The sequence below is a fragment of the Emydura macquarii genome, unplaced genomic scaffold (assembly GCF_026122565.2).
Source record: "Emydura macquarii macquarii isolate MOO-44397 ecotype Brisbane River unplaced genomic scaffold, CSIRO-AGI_Emac_v2 contig_1483, whole genome shotgun sequence".
Classification (NCBI taxonomy): domain Eukaryota; kingdom Metazoa; phylum Chordata; order Testudines; family Chelidae; genus Emydura; species Emydura macquarii.
Window position 1 is genome coordinate 9,780,487 of NW_027131620.1, and position 22,339 is coordinate 9,802,825.

Sequence of the window (22,339 nt, forward strand, 5' to 3'; positions counted from 1 at the left end):
GTTTAAGGTTGCCACAGACATAATGTAGCATGTTGATTTATAATTACCATGGCATGGACAGAGAAAGATAAATGTTTGATTTGAAGTGTTGTTAATGACACCTACTTAGTTTTGAACTAGATACGGAATTAAAAATGCCAAGTGTGAACTGCTCCTAGTTAGTATGAACGAGCACCTAGAATTAAGATGCAAAATCTGAGAACTCAGTGTGTGGACTTGACGGTCTGTTAGTTTTATTACAAGAGGCCCCAGTTTAGCTCAGGGCTTTATTGTGCTAGGTGCTGTGATTCATCTCCGAAGGGTATATCTACACTGCAGCTGGGAGCATGCTTTCCACTGCAAGTAGACGGATGTACACTAGCTTTGCTTAAGCTACTGTGCTAAAAGTAGCATTGCAGGCATGGCTGCTTGGGTGGCAGCTTGGGTTAGCCACCTGAGTACAAACCTGTTCAGCCCTCTTGGTATGTATTTGGATGGCTAGCCTGAGCAGCTGGCTATGCCACTGCGACCACACTGCTATTTTTAGCTCAGTGGCTCAAGCAGATCTAGTGTATCTGTCTACTTGCCTTGGGAAGCATGCTCCTATCTACAGTGTAACATACCCTAATGAAGAGATTATGGAGCATTTTAAGAAATTCACTGAAGTAAATCACTGCATGGCTTTTGAAGGCAAGACAGCGTTAAATAGTGGAGCTGTTGGTGAGTGGATGTAATGTGCTACAACTAATTTTATTAAAGCAATCAAACTAAAGGAACCAGCAGAGATCCTGGGAATTATGGAATGGTAAATCTCCCCTGACTTCTAGGGGAGCTGATTGAGAAACTAATTATGGGTAGTGTGATACTGCACTTGAATAAATACCAGCTGAGAGGATCCAACCAATACTGACTTCTTAATTCCCCACTGTAAAATCTGTCAAACCTGTTTAGACTGTTTTAAGAAGATGAGTAAAAAGTAGATAAAGCTGATTCTGTAGAGCTTTTTTTTTTAAAAGCTCCCTTTGTAAGACTAAAGAAAATATTGGATAAGAAATGAGGTTTTGTGGTGGATTTAAAAATTGAGTAGGTGAGAAAAAAATGTAGGGAATGACTGCTCCTTGGTCTTTTGAGAGATTAATAGTTCCACAGGGATGGGTATTGATATTAATATATTTATTATTAGTGGGTGGGGAAAATGGATGGTGAGATGCTGGCATTTGCTGATGTCATTACATTGTTTGGTTAGTAAAAACCTATGGCAGGCTATGAGATTTAAGCACCTTTTGGGACTGGGTCACATATGCATTGATACAATTTCCATATGGGGAATTATTAGTTAAATTGGAAAAGATGGGGATTAAATATGAAAATTGAAAGGTCGATAAGGAACTGGTTAAAGGGGAGACTACAATGGGTCATACTGAAAGGTGAACTGTCAGGTTGGAGGGAGGTTACTAGTGGAGATCTTCAGGGATCGGTCTTAGGACAAGTCTTATTTAACTTTTTTTCATTATTGACCTTGGCACAAAAAGTGGGCATATGCTAATAAAGTTTGTGGATGAGACAAAGTTGGGAGGTATTGCCAGTACAGAGAAGGATCGGGATATCATACAGGAAGATCTGGATGACCTTGTAAACTGGAGTAATAGAAATAAGATTAAATTTAATAGTGGAAAGTGCAAGGTCATGCATTTAGGGCCTAATAAGAATTTCTGCTATAAGCTGGGGACGCATCAGCTGGAAATGACGGAGGAAGAACCTGGGCGTATTGGTTGATTGCAGGATGACTATGAGCTGCCAATGTGATGTGGTGGGGGAAAAAGCTAATGCAGTCCTTGGATGCATCAGATGAGGTATTTGCAGTAGAGATAGGGAGATGTTAGTACTGTTATACAAGGCTCTGGTGAGACCTCATCTGGAATACTGTGTGCAGTTCTGGTCCTCCAGGTAGAAAAAAGATGAATTCAAACTAGAACAGGTGCAGAGAAGGGCTACTAGGATGATCCACGGAATGGAAAACCTGCCTTACGAGAGGAGACTCAAAGAGCTTGGATTGTTTAGCCTAACCAAAAGAAGGTTGAAGAGAGAGATGATTGCTGTCTATAAATACATCAGAGGGATAAATATCAGAGAGGAAGAGGAGTTATTTAAGTTCAGTGCCAATGTGGACACAAGAACTAATGGATATAAACTGGCCATCAGGAAGTTTAGACTTCAAATTAGATGCAGGTTTCTAACTGAAACAGGACTGAAATTCTGGATAGCCTTTCAAAGGGAACAGCGGGGGCAAAAAACCTAGCTGGCTTCAAAACTGTGAGCTTGATAAATTTATGGAGGGGATGGTATGATGGGACAGCCTAGTTTGGCAATTGACTGATCTTTGACTACTGGTGGTAGCTATGCCAATCGCCTGTGAAGGGATGTTAGATGAGGTGGCTTCTGAGTTATTACAGAGAATTTTTTCTTGGGTGTCTGGCTGTTTAGTCCCGTCCACATGCTCAGGGTTTAACTGATTGCCAGATTTGGGATCAGGAAGGAATTTTCTCCCAGGGCAGATTGGCAAAGGCTCTGGGGGTTTTTTCACCTTCCTCTATAACATGGGGCACAGCTCACTTGCTGGTGATTCTCTGTACCTTAAAGTGTTTAAACCATGATTTTAGGAATTTAATAACTCAGTCATAGGTCAGGGATCTATTACAGGAATGGATGGGTGAGGTTCTGTGGCCTGTGTTGTGCAGGAGGTCAGACTAGATGATCATATTGGTCCATTCTGACCTTACAGTCTATGAGTTAAATGGAAGTAAATTTTAGTTCCCAGGTTATAAGTCGCCAGTGCATGGTACTATGTATCTATGTGGCTGTACTGTCCCCCTCAAATGTCATAGTTGTAAAAGATAGTTGTGAAGTAGTTGGATGATTTAAAATATCTATAGAACAAATACTCATTCCTTATTTAAAAAATTAACCAAAAATCCAACGAATATTAGCATGTCTGTTTTGTGTGTACAGTTATGTGGTTGTGCATGCATTTGTGGTAGCTGAATGTGCACAAGTAAAATTGAAAAATTGGGCCTTCACATTAATCCCAGTTTTCTTCTGCTTCTGCTTTGTGTGCATTATTCAGCCCTTACTAGTCTCTTGTTGGAGTAGTTCCCTATGAAACTTCATATTGCTGTAGAAGAGGCCAGCTAGCTTTATTAAAAAAAAAAAAAAAAAAAAAAAAAAAAGAGACTCTGGTATCAGATTCTGTTGTCAGCTGTGTACACATCATTCCTTTTGAAATAAATTAGCTGTGTGCCTATCTAGAGGCAGTATTTGACCCTATATTTGTAGGATGTCCTGTTCCTGAAACCAACCTTTTTTAAATTTTAAATTTAACTTAATCTCTTGGCAGGAAGTCTGCAGTATGCGCCAAGAGCCCTGATTTATAATGTTGACAGTAGAGGGGCCTGGGTCCCTTGCTGTCGTACACAAATATTCTTTGATATTACTCTGTGAGGTTGGGGAAAAAAGACACCTTTCTGTAGGATACATGTTGTGGGAAAAAGAGAAAAAGATAGATTTGGCATTTTGTAACAACTTCATGTTTTGTTGTTTTTTAACTCATATTTCTCTGAAAATAGATATCAGCATCACACCTGCAGAATTGCACTGAAAAAACTATCTGCATAGGTTTAATATTTGCTGATTTATACTCCAAATAATATCCCATATCAGTCAAGTATTTATATACATGCCAGTTTCACTCTTAACACTATCATTGGTACTAGAGAATTTCCTCTTTCAAGAGTGATTTATAATGGTTTTGATGTAGTTCAGAGCCAAAGTTCGTTATATCCGGGCAAGTCAGGGCTCACATTAAGATGATCTTTTGAGGAAAGTGCTGACCTTATTAAAACTAATGATGTAATAAATGAAGGGTGATAACTCCCTTCACTTCTGTTATCTTTATTTAAATGGAAGCACTTGAATCCTGTGAAGAGAGTTGTATCAGGGAGCTTGGAGAGTGTAAATTACAGTGTAGATGGAATTGTCAATAGATTAAAAAATTACAAATTTGAATATGAATAGACAGATATAAAAAATAGTTAATGAATATAAAGAAGCCTTGTGCCATTTGTAACATCTTATTTGGAGGGATGTTGGTTATTGTCATGTTAAGAATAGGGAAGGTATGTTACTCTTATTAAACAATAATACTTTAATATAGGGCTTTACTTCATCAAAGCACTTTACATAAATCAGTTAATCTTCACAAAGTCCCAGTGAGGTAGATTAAGTTTTATTCTTCCCATTTTACAGAGCAGGAAAGTGAGAAGCAATTAAAGATCCTTTCTGGCTCACTGAAGTATATTGCAGAAGTTCCACTGATTTCACCTGGAGTAGGACTGGATCCAATGTGAATCCCCCAACCCCCACTCCATTGATGGAGTAGGTCAAATCCAGGAGATCCTAGATCACTCTCCATTAGAGTGTGCATGCCTCAATTTAATATTAAAGCATAACAGAATACACCAAATCAATAAATGCAGTGAAGAAGTGATTTCTTGATATTATTATTGTGTTGTCATAAGACTGGCATTATTTTGTATATGCAACTGTAACATTTAGCATTTCTTCTCCTTTGAAAGCTTCCACTAGTTTGAGAGACTTCCTTAGGCATATAGTGAGGAGTTCAGGTGGAACCAATACAAGTGTTGTCATTGTGATCACAGTAGTTACATATATGTATGGGCTCTGTATAATTCTAAGTGAAATCATGTCAACAGGTGCAGAAATTGAAGTTCAAGGGACAGAGTAAAAGGTATAGCAGAATGGAGGTGGTCATTAATATACTGTATGAAACTTAATTTGCTGTTCAAGTTTATTTCTTTAAGGACAGAAGTTAGATATAATTTATCCAGTGGACCAGATTATACCTATTATTTACACATGGTCTGTAATGTTCACAGGACTAGGAGCCAGTGACAATAGGTGGGGTGGAGGGCAAATACTGGCAGAGTACTGTTTGGGTAACAGTGTTAAGAGTTTGAAATCACAAGAAAATCACACTTGCCTGGAGAAGTTTATAGCTTATGTATCTACACAGGAAAACTCCCAAATGTGTCTGTAAAATTACTTTTTATTGTGGAAATTATGATCCATCCTGCATTGCCTACTTGAAGATAAATGAGAGACAAAAATATCTTTTATTGGACCAATTTCTGTTGGTGAGGGGACAAGAAGTCTCAACCATTTTGTCTCTCTAATATCCCAGGACAGACACTGCTTCAACAACACTGCATGCAACAATGAAAATACTGTAAATGGTAACTTTCCCACATTACCAGTATACTAGCCACTCTTCTGTGATTTATGTAAAATTATCCAAATTACAGTGTTTCAACCCCTTTCATTCAAAATGTGTTAGGCTTAAAAAATCATGAGATTAACTTTGAGGGTTTTTTTTAAGTGAATTATGGGTTTCTTATTTGCCTTCTGTTTTTTGAGCCTTTACAGTTTATTTTCAAACTTTTCTCCACAGTAAATAAGGGCTAGAAACTTTTTTTAAAATGAAAGCTGAGATGCTCATGTAACTAATTGCATGATTCCAGGAGCTGCAGCTTTAAGAATTACACCACACATCGTACAATCCATGATAAATTTATGAGACTTTTTTTTTTCTTTCTGATTTTTGAGTTGGGCGCCAGAGTCAAATCAGCAGTATTTTTTATAAAAGTAGGATTTACAACCCCAATAAAATTTTCTTAGCAAACCGTTTTCTTCTTTTGGGAAGGTTCTTATGATGTGTATCCCTAAAATGTCAACACTTGTTCAAAATTTAAACAAATGTTCATTTTTTCCAGGACAAAATCAAGTTTTTATTCTGCAATGTGATTTTTTTTAGCCTTGCAAAACCTAATATTAATATAAATATCTTCATGGCTTAAGGAAAAGTGAATATTTTTGTTTGAATTTAAACATTCAAACATTACAGGGTTTGGGATGTAAACTCTGTAGTACCGAGCATGAGAATCTGAAAGTGAAACTGAATAGTCTTCACTGCTGAAGCTGAGGGGCAAAATGTAAGCAAAGAGCAGAAACTGAAAAGTAAGATTATTTTTTCATTTTTAATAATCTAAGGAATTATTAGTAACAGTCAAAGACAAGTTTCTTAAATATGATTTTTAACCTGACAGTACCTATTGAGTAGCACTTAGGAGCGCACACACAAATATTGAGAGCTTTAAAGGAGACCTATTTCCAAAAAAACCCCAAACACATTAAAAGTTTATAGAAATTGATTCTGGATCTGACCGTCTAATCATATTTTTGATGAAACACAGTCTGTAAAAGATGATTATGTAAGTTGAGTCTTTGGGCGAGTCTACACTGTAGAGCTTTTTGCTGGCATAGCTACTCCAGCAAAGCCCCCTAGGGGAGATTCAACGTATTACCAGCAAAAGCAGTTCTGCGGGTATAGTTACACCAGTGGTTCCCAACCTTTTTGGCTCGAGGGCTACAAATATCATTTTTACAATGCTGAATGGCCACCAGTCATAAAAAATAAAAACTCATAAAAATGTATTGATGTATACACCATTAAGGACTACAAATCACTACATATTTAAAGTAAACATTTTGATGCTACTGTGCTCATTTTTACATTCAGTGTGTTACATCTACAAATCACTCACAGTATGTCATACGCTCACAGACAAAGCACTAATGTAGATGAGTGACTGTCACTACACACTGAAGGACGTGGCCTGGCAGTGAGCTAAGTCACGGTGGGTGGCCTGCTAAGTGCAGGCCAAACCACAAGGCACTGATTTTTAGACTCTTGCCCCTCCTCAAGCATGGTGGGTCCTCCCCCACCAGTGCAGCCAGATGGAAGGAGATCAGCAAGGAGGCGGCCTCCTCGCTGATCTCCCGGCCCCCTGGCTGCAGCAGAGAAACTGCATGCGTCCAGTAGCGCCATGCACTCCAGCTGGGCACCTAGACTGTGGGTCCCTCCTGCAGCCAGGGGGATGGGAGATCAGTGCTCCCCTCTCTCTGGCTCCAGTAGGGACCCCAGTGCCTATGGACCCAGGCAGAGTGCTTTGCTGTGCTCCCTGCTATGTCCAGGGGGAGGGGAGTGCTGATCTCCCATTTCCCATCCCCTTGGCTGCAGCAAGGAGCCTGCACCGGTCTTCTAGTCCTGCGGCAACGCGCTGGGTCCTTAGGTGGCGGCTCTCTGCAGCCAGCAGAAGGGGAGTTGCGGGCCATTTTGAAAGACCTTGCGGGCCACAGGTTGGGAACCACTGAGTTACACTGCGTTCAAAAGCACTCTGCTGGGGTTTTGCTGATGTAGCTCTTTTGGTTGCGTGTGTATGACTTTTTTTCCACCCACAGTCCTAGGAGACATAGCTGTTTCAGCAAAACTTTGTAGTGTAGACTAAGCCTTCAGAAGGAAGTTCACTTGCATTAAGGAGTTTTGAATTTTCCAAATGCAAAACAGATAGGGCTGAGACTTTCGAAGCTATCTATAGGAGTCAGATGCACAGCTCTCATTGATTGCAGTGGGAAATATGTGTGTAGGTGGCTTGGGAAATCTCAACCTATATTTCTTGCTATAAGGGACAAATCTTGACTGTTGCAATCATTGTTAAAACTCCCATTTACTTCAGTCATACTGACTTCACTTTTGGATTCATCCTTAAAGTTGCTTCCAGCCAATTGAACTGGCCTGCTTTCACTTTTCTCCCACGAATGCCCAGCGGCACCCTGGCCGGAGGCGCCCAGCTTCTGGCCCCAAGCAGCACCACGCAGCGGCCGCTCTCCCTTCCTGGCCCCGCTGTTTCCCCCTGCCCCTCTCTCACATAGGCCCAGCGCACCGCTCTCTGCCCCAAGCAGCACCCTGCAGCAGCTGCTCCCCCCTCCCAGCCCCGTCCCTTCCCCCCACCCCCTCCCACGTGATGTGGGCCCAGCTGCCCTGGCCCACCATAAGAGGAAGTCTGAGGGATGTGACCCTCACAGGTGAAAGTTTAGGGACCCCTCCTTAGAGGTTTAGTTGTTGAAGTATATGGGTGTGTGGCCACTGACCTCTGTAAGTGAAGAGTTGGATTCTATCTGAGCAGTTCTAGGGACTGTACTGATAGGTGACTCTGTTATGCAGAATATTTCTAAAAGGGGTGCTGCAAAGTAGACGTATTTAATGCTGTGATTTCTTCTCTTACTGACTTTTTTGTTTTGTTTTTTTTAAGTTGGGTTTGAAGACTATGGACCAGACTGTGATAGCATGAGGATAACTGCATTCTTGGATATTCCGGGACAGGATAACTTGACTCCACTTGCTCGTTTGGAAAAATATGCTTTTAGTGATAATATATTTAATCGGTAAGGACATGACAGTTAGACTAATATTCTTAAAGATCATGCTAGAAATTTCTGCATTGTGTTTTTACTCCCCACAGTTTTCTAGTCATGTTAATATTTTATTTTATTCTGACTCTGAATCTTTTTATGGGTTTTAAATGAAGAATAAAATATTATGTTCTTGTGAATTTTTTTAAATGCATATTTAGTATAGGTTTTATTGCAGTAGAAACAGGACTATTGTTGTATATAACTTCTACGAGGGCCCAATTTTCAGTTTCGCTCACCTTATCAGGACATCTAAATCCCATAGTTCTAGAGTCGGATTGGCATATAACCATATTATGTACCTGTTCTATATGCCTGAACATTTAAAGAGAAGATTGGCCATCCTTTTAAGGTGCCCATTCAATAAAGACAAATGCAGTACTGCACTTAGGAAGGAAAAATCAAATGCACTAATATAAAATGGGGAATAACTGGTTAGGGGGAGGCACTACTGAAAAGGATCTGGGAGTTATAGTGGACCACAAATTGAATGTGAGCCAACAGTATGATGCAGTTGCAAAAAAGGCTAATGCCATTCTAGGGCGTGTTAACAGGCATGTCATATGTAAGACTACAGGAGTTAATTATCCTACTGTAGTTTGCACTGGAGGCCATCAGCTGGAGTACTATGTCCAGTTTTGGGTGCCATACTTGAAGAAAGATGTGATCAAATTGGAGAGAGTCCAGAAGAGAGCAACAAAAATGCTAAAAGAGTTAGAAAACCTGACCAATGAGGAAAGGCTAAAGAAAACTGGGTATATTTAGAGAAAAGAAGACTGGGGAGGACCTGACAAATCTTCAAATATGTTAAGGGCTATTATAAAGCGGATGGTGACCAAGGGTTCTCCCTATCCACTATAGGTATGACAAGAAGTAATAGGCTTAATCTGTAACAAGTGAGATGTAAGTTGGATATTAGAAAAAACTTTCTAACTATAAGGATAATTTAAGTACTGAAATTGGTTTCCAAGAGAGGTTGCGGAATTCTCCTCATTGGAGATTTTTAAGAAGAAGGTTAGACAAAGGTCTGACAGGGATGATCTATGTATAATGGCCCTGCCTCAGTGTGCTTTTTGAGGTCTCTTCCAGTTTGCGTTTTTATGATATTCCCTCTCCCGCTCTACTTCCTCCCTGGAAGTTGTCAGCAGGATGTTTAACGTGCACATTATGTTGTCCCTTCACAGACAGATTATTGCCAGAGGTCTACTTGATGTCTTTCGAGATTTCAGTAATAATGAAGAAGATTTCTTGACAGTAATGGAGATAGTGGTCAGGTTGTCCGAAGATGCAGGTTTGAGATTCAATTTCTTAATTTTTTTAAACTTCTTGTTTAATACTTGGCTTATTTACTGCTACTTGGTTTGGCTTGACAAATACTGTGTAAGGGGTTAATGAGCAGGAGGGACAGGTCTATGGAGCTTGAACATGTTACAACCTAGTTTTTTATTCTGCTCTCCACTCCCTTTGTGTATGTGATGTATGCTCTTTCTGGAGTGGTGTAGCATCTGTTACTGACTGAAAGATGTGGCTTCTGGCACCAGTTCCACCATGCAACACTTCACTAACCTGGGTTATCAATGAATCCTTATCTTCTTAGTTTAGAAATATACTCATTGTGGAGTATATCTTTGATCCGTCTGGCTCTTCAAAGGAGAAGGAAGAGGGAATGTGAATGTGTTAAAGCAGAGGGTAGTTTCAGCAAACCACACTTGCTTAATGTACCTTATGTATCTTACATGACCCCCATTACTGTAGTATCTGAGTACCTCACAGTCTTTAACATATTTATCCTCATAACATCCCAGAGATAAGAAAGTGCTGTTTATCACCATCTTGCGGATGGGGAACTAAGGACCTGAGAAGCTAAGTGACTTGGCCATGGTCACACAGGAAGTCTGGGGCAGAGCAGGGACTTGAACCAAGATTTCCAAATCATAATCCTGTGTCCTAACCACTGGACAATTTTTCTTCCTTGGAAATGCTTAACTGCTTTGCCGGATGGGAGCCATAGCGATTGGAACACTGGCTTTTGTGATTTTGGTTACTGCTTTGTGGGCTGTCTTAAACTCAGCTCCTGACTTAAAAAATCAGAAGGCAAAGACTGTACATTTAAAAAAAAAAAAAAAAAAAGGAGGGGGGGAGGGAGAGACATGGAGATGAATTTGACACTTAAGCCAAGATTTTCAAACCTGGTGCCTAGTTAGTTACCAGGGCTAGGATTTACCAAGATACTAAGGGAGTGAGGTGCCCATATCCCATTAAAATTCAGCGGGAGTTGGGTGCTTGACTCCCTTAGGTTCCTTTTGAAAATCCTGCCCCATAATCTATTTACCATCGTTTAAATTAATGATGAGTACATATATATCCCACTGAATTCAGCAGGAGTAGCAGGTTTTCTGCATCTCTAAAAACCAGGCTACTAATGTAGGTGCCTAAGAATAGATCTAAGTGCTTAACTTTAGGCACCCAGTATTGGAAAAAAAAGTATTTCTGAAAACATGTCTATACTTGCTAAGTAGTTAAGGTGAAAATATATGTAACCATGCTTCCTTCCTTCCCCCACCCCCCACAAAAAAAATCACCCACACATTGCTTGTGCTGTGTATATTATTATGGGCAAGTTAACATTGATTGAAGAATTTTGTATTTGAATTTCCAGATGTTTAGGATTTACATTTGCAGCTTTAACACTGTATTATCGTATGGTTTTGGGAGTATTTTTGGTTGCATATAATTTATGTATATTTAATATGACAACTTTGGTATGTGGTCACTTTTTGTGTTATAGTGTGCTGAATTGAAGTTTGAACTAGTTAACTGTTTAAAGTTTTGTTTCTATGATATTTTTCTGCTTGTTTCTTTTAAAGGTGTCTGTCTTAAAAATAAATGAAAAATGTTAATTGCAATGAAGATCATTTCAATGGAGAAATAGCTTTTAAAATACTTATCTCCGTCTTATAAGTATTTCTATGACCAATAAGGAGGCAAAGTTTATCAATTAATTAATGATTGATTACTTTCTTTGTGAGAAGACTAAAAAATGTTGCCCCTTGGCATACCTAAGGTCAGGAAGTAAAGCTCAGGTCTCTAATATCTGGGCTGTACGCTGTCTGGGACACTGGTGCAAAAATGCAGAAAACATCTGAATACTTAGCTACATCACAGTTGTGTTTATGACTATTAATATTTATACGGTACTTTGCAGGTGAAAAGTGATTATGATAATTTTTATTATTAAACTATACCTAAGAATGTACAGGATACTTTTCAAAAGTTGAAAAAATAATTCAATGAACCACAGCAAAACACAGGAAAACTGTGTGAAAAATAATCTGTTTCCCTTTTTGACACCTAGCTATTTCTGCATGCATTGGGTAAATGAGGTACTAGTATGCAGAAGCTGTAAGGAAATTAGTTATAATGTATGAAAAGGGCCAGATTCTCAAGGAAGATAACTATTTATATATGCAAAATGTGTGCCTAATTTACATGCACAGTTATTCTGCAGGCATGTGCAAATTAGGTAATTGCACGTGCAGTTGTTTTTTAGGAGTAGTTGTGTGTCTCATGGCCTGGCATACTGTCATGGTAATGCGGTTTGCAAGTTCGATACAGTGTTCTGTATCTGACTTGTTTAAAAATATGGCTCTAAGTCTCTTGGGCTGATGGGAGGTTGTATTTCAGATCGTTTGATTTCCCAGCTCACCTTTTACCACAGATACTCTAGATGGTGACATTTCAGAGAAGAGGTTTGGTTTTTTTGCTTTTCATCGTTTCACAAGAGGAAATGCTAATTATTGAATGTGTCTGGTTCTAACTTTAAACTTACTAAAGCAGTTTTGACTTTCTCTGTGCCACCAGAGCCTACTGTACAGACGGAACTAATGGAACAGATACCTCCCATTGCCATTTTTCTGCAAGAAAGTCGACCAAACTTTCCAACACCATTTTCTGAATACCTTATGCCCATTGTAGTGAGATACCTCACAGACCCTAACAACCAGGTACGAAATCTCAGACTGTAAAAATTGTATAGTTAGGTCCATATGCCAGACTGAATTTTCGTAGGGCATGACGAGGAGGCAATAGGGAGGATCTATATGTTAATTTCCATTAGTAGTAATAATACTTAGGTCTTATATAGCACTTTTTGTACACAGAACTAGAAAGCACTTTACAAAAGAGGTTGGTATCATTATTCCCATTTTACAAATGGAGGAACTGAGGCATAGAGAGGGGAAATGAATTTCCCAAGGTCACCCAGCAGGTCAGTGGTAGGGTCCCAAATAGACTCCTAGTCCCCAGAGTCCCAGTCCAGTGCTCTAACCAGTAGGCTAGTACCCAAAGTTAGGTTAAAAATCCACTTAAAATCCTCAGGTCTTTGTTTGTTACTAATAATTAAGAATATGATTTAGTCACGGATTCTGTGACTTTACTGGATCTCCATGACTTCTTCGGCTTCCGCTGTCAATGGCTTCAGCTAGAGCTGGGGCTGTGAGCCCTTGGCTGGAGTCAGGGCTTTGTGCCCCCTGCCCCATGGCTTGTGTCAGGTCTGGAGCCAGGGCTGTGCGGCGGGCCCCCCCCCCGGGTCGGAGTCGGGACTGTAGCCCTGTGGCAGTGGGGCTCCGACTGTTCCTTCCCCCTTCTCCTCCCCCTCCCCCCCTTGGCATTCCTTTGCCCTTCCCCCTGCCCTCCTATCTGGTTATTTTTAGTAAAAGTCACAGACAGGTCGCAGGCAATAAGCAAAAATTCATGGGAGCCTGCAACCTGTCTGTGACTTTTACTAAAAATAACTGTTAACAAAATCTTAACCTAATACCTTAGTTTTATTAAAACCAATTAGCTTCTCACTGTTTCCTTGACTTTTTGCACACTGTTAAGTGAGAACAGATATTGACTTCACTTCTATGGTTCTCATTGCACTGATTAAAATACTGCATTTACATGTCTTTTTTTTTTTAATTTCTTTTGCATGTTACTAGGTTAGAAAAGCAAGTCAGGAAGCACTGCTGATACTGCTAGAACAAGATCTCATTGCCCAAAATGATATTGAAAATAAGGTGTGTCCAATCCTGTTGGACCTCTCTGCCCCAGACAGTGATGATGAATACAAAGTGGAAGCAGTGAATGTAAGTAGCAGTGGAAGAACACTTTTTTATTTTAAAATTGTATCCCCTATTTGGAAATTTTTTTAATTGGTGTATAAATTGATCAGTGGAAGCATCAGGGAGATGGACTTTACATTCAAACTTTTAACTTGTTAATTAAGTAAACTAGTTAACTGGAAGGTTTGTTTTAGTTCTGCCTGTTTCGTCAGTTGTCCAGTTACAAGTGATCTTTTCAATTTTTCAGTTGTCCAGTTAGAAGTGATCTTTTTATAAAGGATTGACCAGTTTCCCAGTTCCTTTCCAGTGTCTTAAAATGCATGTCTCTGTGTGAGATTTAAACAAACCCCTCAAAAACTAGGGAATAAAAATGATACTGACTTGAGTTCTGGAGTTTGCTCTCTTCCAGCCTTGGCCAATGCTGGTAAAACATTTCTAGATCAAGGAATATGAGTAACTTGAGGTCCTCTTTTGTAAACCTTCTCGGATTGAATTAAAGCCTGATATTATGGGGGAAAAGGTATAATTCTGATTACCATCTTTCTTTTGCTCTTGAATTCTCTCTGTTTTATTGGTCATTGTTTTGAGAAGCTAGAAACCAGTATTAAAATCATCTCTAAGCTTAGAATGCCAGTTTCAAATGTGGGAAGCCATTCAGGTTTGAATTTATGGGGTCATTTAGTAACTTGTAGTGTTGGGCCCCTTGAGGATCCAAACTTGCATCATTATCATCAGTGTGAGTTGTGTCATTAACTTGAATGGTAGCAGTTTTAGGGTCTTAAACACTGATTTGGATCTCCTGATAAGGAACCTTTGGTTCATAAGAGATCACCAGCTAAAGCTGAATGGTGAAGAAAGCAAGATGGTAATGAGAACAATATCACAGTAAGGTTTTTTTTCAGTCTGCCAAAGATAGAAGCACTTTAAAACTTTTCAACTAGCAAACTTTTCTGGGTCCTGTACATGTGGTCAGACAGAAGAAAATTGTGGGCCCTGCTTCAGTGAAGTGTTTGAGGACTCCTTTGGGCCCCACTGCTATTGAGACTCTTATTTATAATAACTCTTCTTGGAAAAATCCTTTTTCTGCTTGTAAATGTTGTTACACTCACCTTGTATAGCATTGTCATACGGTTAATCAGACTTTCCAAATCTTCTTTTCCGTAGTCGTTTTCAAGGATAGGCATCATTATGGGGTTTGGCAAACAATTTCAGTTTGAGGTCCTGTGTACATCTACCCTAGGGGGGATTGATTCTCTGACTTGCGTACACATACGTGCAATACCTCATAGCAGTGTAGCCACGGTTGCATCGGTAGCAGCAGTGAAAGCATGACTCAGCCATGCTGAGTTCAAACCCACCTGAAACCAGTGGGATGTACTCAGCAAGCTAAGCCGTGCCACAGCTGTCACTGTGCGCATTACTGTGGCCACACTGCTATTTATACTCACGCTAGTTCAATGAGAGCAGGGGAATCGCACCCTTGCTTGTAATAAAGATGTAGCCTAATGGTGTGTTTACACTGCTGTTGGAGGTGTAATTCCAGCACATGGTGGCATAACTGAGCTAGCTTAATTGAGCGAGTTCAGGTACCAATAGTAGTGAAGCTGGGGCAGTACAGCCTTCAGCATGGGCCAGCTGCCTGATTACATACCCAGGGTCCTAGGTGGGCTTGTACAGCCTGTACTGAAGCCTGTGCTTCTGCAGTGACACTGCACTTGGTATCCAAGATGGTTAGATTCAAGCTAGCTAGAGTATGCCTACACATGCTCAATTGCGCACCCTGCCTCCCCCCATTGCTTTATGGACATATGGTTAAAGAGAGACTGTCAAATAGCACAGTTTCAGAATTACCTATATTAAAATTATAATGTACTTAGCTTAACTGTTTAACAAAACTAATATTTTTTCTGTATATAAAGTTCTTGGCATGTAGTGCTCTAATAAGGTCACTGTTATAAATTTGTGCCCCTTCCTCTAACTGCAGTATCAATTAATCTACAATCTCAGAGTGGTACTGACATATAACAGGTACTGTTGATGCACAGACAAGGAAGTAAGCAACAAAAGCTATGTTAATTACAAGCGCAGTTAAATTCCTGGTTGAGGGGCGGGGAATCAGTGTTCATCATATTTGGGAAAAAATCAGAGTTTATATTTTCAAGCTGCTAAAAGAAACTGACAGCAAATAAAATTAAAATACTGGACAGCATCCCTTAAATTGTTGCAAAGATCATCATTTTCCCTGATGGTCTTCAGATTTCTACCTTGGTTCTTCTTAACTTTATAGAGAGTATGAATGATGATTAAAGGCTTAGTTCTCAAGTGTCTTGGTGAAAAAACAGATTCTATTTACTTACAAAAAAATCAGATTTGGCTTCCCAAAATGTGAAGGTGTGTAATTACATTTCATCAGGGACCTCTGACATTTAACCTGTAAAACAGCTTTACCAGCTAAGTTCCCCGTCCTTGTTTAGGAGTTGGTTATTGCTTAGGGAGACTTCCAGGGTGACATCTGTACACCAGGTATCTTTTTGAAGGACTGACCATTCCATTAAAAAAATGGGATTGTACAGTATTCTTCCTTTAGTTTTTATTTGGCATTCTATCACAAAGACTGAATATTCTTGGGAGTAATATTTATTTGTATGAAGGCAGAAATTACCTTGTTTGAAAATATTAAAATAAACTGTTGTAGAGTCCTATTCAGTCAACAATATTTGTGTCAGTATGTGATTCCTGGTTCTCTGAGACACTGAACTTATCAATGGAAAGGTATGTGGAAGCAAGTAAGTTCTCTCTCTCTAGTCATAAATTCAGGACTCCTCTTGCATTGTAGTGAAAAGATAGCTGAAAGAAAGTTTACATGGCTAAAGTAGTTAAATGCTACAGGTAACATGATTTGTGGTGACCTTTGAAATTGACAACTTCACAAAGAAGCTTGAATTAATGAGGTGGCTTTTTTTTAAGCTGAAGTTTATAAACTAACAGCTACCTGAATGTGATATGCATTGAGTTGGTGCACTAGCTAACCTCTCTAACCATGTTGTCTTAATCATTGACTATGTCTACACTTGCTGCCAAATTTGGCAGCAGTCAACGGGAGATATGCAAGCTATGTAAAGTAAAGTAGCTTGCATATCTCCCGTTGACTTCCTAACTTCTACTTACCACGGTGTCTTCAGTTCACTGCACTGACGGGAAATGTCCCCTCCTGTCAACGCAGTGTTACTCTATCTAGCGGACGTGGATTTAATAGCATTGATTTCCGGGTCGATTGAGTGGGTCTCCAGTTCCACTCATTCGATCCAGATAAATCGATCTGATGACAGTGAATTTGCCACCGTCAGTGTAGACATAGCCATTGTTACCATTGTCCTTTCAAACCCTTCTCTGTCCTGCAATTGGACAAACTCACTTGTATTTTGTCTTCAGTTTAGGCTCTGGTACTGCAAACAGCTGTGCACATGCTTAACTTTAAACATCTGAGTAGGCCTATTGAAGCCAAGGAGATTAGCACATGCTTAACTTCAAGAATGCAAGTAAAATGTTTTCAGGGTTGTGTTTTGTACAGCACCTACCACAGTGGGGCCTAAATCCTGATATGGGCCTCCAACACCACTGTCCCAAATATTTAAGTGTAATCCACACTGTGAAATAGTTTGAGAACCCTTGTATTAAACCAAGTATAAATTGTTGATTTCTGTAATCTTATGCAATTAAAAAAAATAAAATCTCACTCCTCTAATACAGAAATGTTATGCTTGGACACAACCACATAATACTATGGCGTCAGTAGATGATGTAGTTTGAAACTCCTAGTTAGCAGACGTCATAAACAGGTGCAGGAAAATATTCAAATAACAGAAAGCAAAATTAAAAACAAATGTATATTTAACTCATATAATAGTTGTATTTTAAGATAGTAGTTTGCCCTTTGCTTTCAAAAGTATTCTTTTTAGAAAGAAAACTTGAACTAAAAGTGCATGGTAACTATTACATGAATGTTTTCTCCCCCTCTCTTTTGTGTTATAGATAATTTGTAAAATGGCTTCTATGCTGAGTAAAACTACTGTTGAATGTATGCTACTTCCCCGTTTCTGTGAGCTGTGTGGTGATGGGAAGCTGTTCCAAGTCCGTAAGGTTTGCATGACTTGTTTCAAAACTGAATCACTTCAAGTACATTCTACAGTTTTTTTTAACATCTACGTCAAATTATCTTTAAGCATAGTATTTATAGGTAACATGATTTCAGACTTTCACAGTGCCTCTGATTCTCCTTTTTCAACATAAAGCAATTTCCTTATTTGCTTGAATTGTGTGTTCTATGTTTAAAATATAGTGCTCATGAAAATGAAGGACAAATGGCCCTGGCTTGAGTCAAATATAGGCCTTGATTCAACAAAACATTGTGACTGAAATTAAGCCAGTCAGGGCCATAGGGAAAATAGTTCTGTCGATATACTTAAGTACTGACTTACGCACACTTCTACTGCATTTTTGGCAGCCTTTGCTCACATCTTTAAAATATTCAGATGGCAAGCCCCTGCAGTCCATTCAGAGTCCACTGAAGTTGATGAGACTCTTCACTGATGCAGAGGTCCAGCCGAGGGGTGTTATTGATTTCAGTGGTGCTATGTATGTACCACAGGGGTCTGCCCTAATGAATCGCTTGTCCAAGACTGAGGCCTTAGTATTTACAGGATTTAAATTTGTCAGTAGGATTTGTATAGTAAAAGACATGCAAACTACTGAATCCAAATGTGGTGCTTAAGAGTGAACAATGAAGAGTAAAATTCTTGCCCCATTCCAGTCAGTAGCAAAACTCACATTCATTTCAGTGAGGTCAGGAGTTCACTCATGACTTTAACTGTTGTATTTTTTTTTTTCAGGTTTGTGCAGCTAGCTTTGGTGATATTTGTAATGCAGTTGGGCAAGAAGCCACAGAGAAATTTTTGGTATGTAAAATGTAGAGATGCACAAAAAGATTGGTATTTTTGTTTGAGCTTTCATAGCATGTGCTTTAACAACTGAAATGTTTTAATGCGGGATAATACCATTTAGTTTTCTTTAAGATAAAAGAACAAACTTTTAGTTGACAGCCACTTAACTATTGGACAGCTCTTGAATTTAAACCTGATTCACTGGATGTTCCTGGGGCAGTGGTTTCAAATGAGGAGTTGGGCTGGTACAGAATAGGAAGATTATTTTGCAGGTTGATAGTTTTATCCTTCACCTCCAACATAGTTTTGGTGGGGGTTTTTTAAGCACAGTTGAAAGCACAAGGGTATTTTTAAAGTGATCTGATTTTTCTGTCCCCCTCCCCAGACTAGAAGGAATTAGATTCTGATGCTTAACAAGTTATCCTTACTCCAAGCTATATTTGCAGAAAAGAAAGCCTATTAGTAATTTTCCCCCTATTTCCCTCCCCTTAATTTAAATTATAGCCAAGACATCACTGAGATGATTTGGGGGAGAAAAATTTCAATTCCTCAATAAATAATAATATTATAATTACAATTATTTTGCTTCTCAGCCACTACTTTTGCATCCTTTTTCACTCATTACATATGAACTATTGCCAGCTACTTTTTCCAAGTAAATAAGCCAACAGAAAGTGGTATCTTCTACTGCAGCTTCAATACCTGTTTGATTAGCTATGGTTTTATTTATTTTTGACAGATTCCAAAGTTTTTTGAACTCTGCTCTGACAGTGTTTGGGGAATGCGAAAAGCTTGTGCTGAATGCTTTATGGCTGTGTCTTATACCACTTCCCCAGAAATTCGCAGAAACAAGCTGTCCCCTCTCTTTATCAATCTTATCAGTGACCCCTGCAGATGGGTAAGTATGTGGTGGTTCACCTCTGACCTAAAAGAGATTCATGCTTGCAAGCCACCTTTTACAATTCCAAGGACTTTTAAGTGGCCAAACCTGTATCTTAATAGTAGAAGTATGTATGCCTGTACAGGAGACCTGTGTTAATTCTCAGTCTTGGTCCCTCAAGTGGAGGACACTGAGGGCAGAATGGAAACAACACGTGTAATGCTTTCTTCATCCACACATGCACGCCTTGTAAAATTGAGTGCTAATATAGTTATAAAACATTAAAATCCGTTACGTGGGTTGTACAGTCACCACCAAAGACTGAAAGCTGGATATGTTAGGATCATGCGTATGTGGTCTTCTGCTCTTTTTTGGTTTCCCTCTTCACTTTAGAAATGTAAAATGTCATGCTTAGAATGTGGGTGTCAAATTCCGGGCCTTCTAAATTTTGGCCCATCAAACTTGAGAATTGTGCTTTAAAAATTGTTCTGAAAAGGTCATGATGGTGATTACATTAAACATGGTGTAAGAATAAGGAAGCATTTTCATTGTCATAATATTGAGTGAATGGGGCTTTTTGAATCATGCAGTTTAAAATTAAATAAACCACGTGAACTACATTTGCTAACACACATTTTACTTCTTAGGTCCCCCTTACTCTGATGTCTTGCTTTTTCCTGATAAATGCTAGTAGTAAAATGTATTCAGTGAAGCCAGGACTAGCTCAATGACATACTCTGAAAAAATCAAATAATAGCAAAGTATAACCTTGTTCAGTACTACTTAATATAGTAAGAGCTAAATTTGAGCCAAATTTCATATTTCATTATTAACAATTTACCAAAAGGCAGCATGGCTACAAAATATGTCATGTCTTTATGTTTGTACCAGGTTCGCCAAGCTGCTTTTCAGTCTCTTGGACCATTTATTTCTACCTTCGCAAACCCTTCTAGTGCTGGTCTTTATATTCGGGAGGATGGGACCCTGAGTATCCGACCATCAGCACAGGATATGACTTCCAGTTCCTGCCAAGCAGGCAACAATGCAAATAGCACATCTACCAGTATAAAGATTGTATCTTCCAGGTAAAGCTATGGTTGAGGTGTGAGAAGGGAGAAGAAAACTGACAAGATATTCCCCCCTCCCCTCCCAAACTTTCAGTTAAGTCTTTAGTTTTAGTTGCTGTGATCTTGTGTTTAATATGCGTCACTAAAAATTAGACCTTTGATAAGGTAGGTGGTATAAAATGTGGGTTACACATAGGTCTTATGTATTGCCATGTGATTTAAATTTAGCTGCTACTTCAGTGTTTCACCAATAATTTCTTGGAGGGAAAGGATAGAGACTAGAGGTGAAACAAGTAGTTCTAAAGCAGAATTTGTCCTCAAGTGGTATACCTACACCTAATGTAGATGCTGTTGCTGCCTTATCTAGTGTGTGTCTTTTAACTGAAAAGTATTGTTCTAGGGTCTTTATCTTTTGTTCTTCTAATGATATGCCTCTGTTATCAGTTCAGAACAACCAGCAGAAATTAAATCAGAATCGTCAACTGAAGGGACTTCAGTAGAAGCCAACCCCTTGCTCTGTGTTGAAAGCCCAAGAACAGACTTACAGGAAAAAAGTTTGAACAGTTGTGCTAACCCTGGAGAGGATCTGACTAGATTGCCCCAGAGTGACAGTACCCCTGCTTATGTGAAGGAGGGCATTAAAGACTGTCATAACAGCAATTGCCTGGGAGTGAACTCAAGGTTGCAGTCTGCTGAGGATGTGTTTAATACTTTCCTGTACTGGCGTCCTCCACTCCCTGATATAAGCCAGGATTTGGAGTTGCTTCAGTCCAAGACTGAGAAACATGAAAAAGGCTTCTCTGTGTCGAAGACTCTGTGTAATAACTGTGTTGCCAGCAGTGAAATAAAAAAAGTGCTGGAGAGCTTGCAGGAGCACATGGATGATCCAGATGTTCAAGGTAAAAACCTGTAGTCATAGTGATATGTAGAGGTGTAGTTTCTGATGCCTCATGTTGGGAGGGTTCCTCACATCCTTTAAAGCCCCTTATTGTAGCATACCTTCCTTGCCTAGGGCAGGGTTTCTCAACCTGTGGGTCAGGACCCAAAATTGGGTTGCTAGAATGTTTCAAAGGGTCATGCGGTGGCTCCTGTCCCATGGGGCTGGCTGGGGTTGCCTCCCTGCTCCCAGGCACTGCAACCTCTGGTGTCCCAGTGCCACTCTAGGTTTGGCCCAGCTGTCATGATGACGGGAGTCTGAGTAGACCAGATTTGAGTGAGTGGCACTGCAACCCCAGGAGCCAGGTCACAACTCCACTGACATAAATTTGGTGAAGTCAGAGGGGGAGGCAAGATTTCAATGCCGGGAGCTGAGAGCCCAACCCATCTAGCCTCATAGCTCAGAAACTGCAGGAGCCACCGCTGTGGGGTGAGTCCTGGGCAGGACCCAACTCCTCGGGGGGCAGGATCTGACCAAAACCACCCCCAAGGCCTCCACCTGAGGACTCTTTACTTGCTAGCCAAGCTGCTAAAACCCTTATGTACCTCTTCCTGATACCCTCATCTCATCTCCTCCCACCCATCCTCAAATGATCATTGGTTTTGGTCCTAGTATATGCTCTGGTGTTTCACCTTTAAAATCTAGTTACTGGGGGCCGGGCCAATGTAAATATTATGGAAGCTATTTGAAAATCTGAGCTCTGGGAGCTTTTTTGGGGCCATGTTTTCACAGAAGGTTGCATTACATAGGTATGGAACTATGTTCAAAACTGCATTGAATGAGTCATGGCAAAACACACCCATCTTTGTTGTTGTTTTGATCCATTCCTGAAAGGCAGTTTAAGATGTGTTCACTAAATACCTCCTCTTGCTTATATTTTACGAGAAATGGTTTAATCTGTCTGTGTGAGATGTTTTGGGGATTACCCAAGCTGGTAAGGGGTTCTGCCCTGTAACTTTGGTGTGTCTTATTGCTGTGATGCTATGGATCAGATCCCTGGCCCCAGTAAGTTGCCCACAAGCATACGGTCTCACTGTGGGTTCCAC

The 22,339-nt window shown here is 39.8% G+C and overlaps 1 protein-coding gene across 1 annotated transcript in view; it reads left to right on the top strand.

The window, feature by feature from the left end:
• LOC137157057 (serine/threonine-protein phosphatase 4 regulatory subunit 1-like) overlaps window positions 1-22,339 on the top strand; it is a 43,018-nt gene that overhangs the window by 3,249 nt on the left and 17,430 nt on the right. Inside the window, exons 3-11 of the mRNA XM_067554176.1 lie at window positions 8,205-8,337; window positions 9,549-9,655; window positions 12,226-12,368; window positions 13,347-13,493; window positions 17,502-17,609; window positions 18,359-18,424; window positions 19,149-19,307; window positions 20,181-20,374; window positions 20,801-21,255. Of these exons, the coding sequence (XP_067410277.1) occupies window positions 8,205-8,337; window positions 9,549-9,655; window positions 12,226-12,368; window positions 13,347-13,493; window positions 17,502-17,609; window positions 18,359-18,424; window positions 19,149-19,307; window positions 20,181-20,374; window positions 20,801-21,255 (1,512 nt within the window). The remainder of the gene's footprint in view (window positions 1-8,204; window positions 8,338-9,548; window positions 9,656-12,225; window positions 12,369-13,346; window positions 13,494-17,501; window positions 17,610-18,358; window positions 18,425-19,148; window positions 19,308-20,180; window positions 20,375-20,800; window positions 21,256-22,339) is intronic.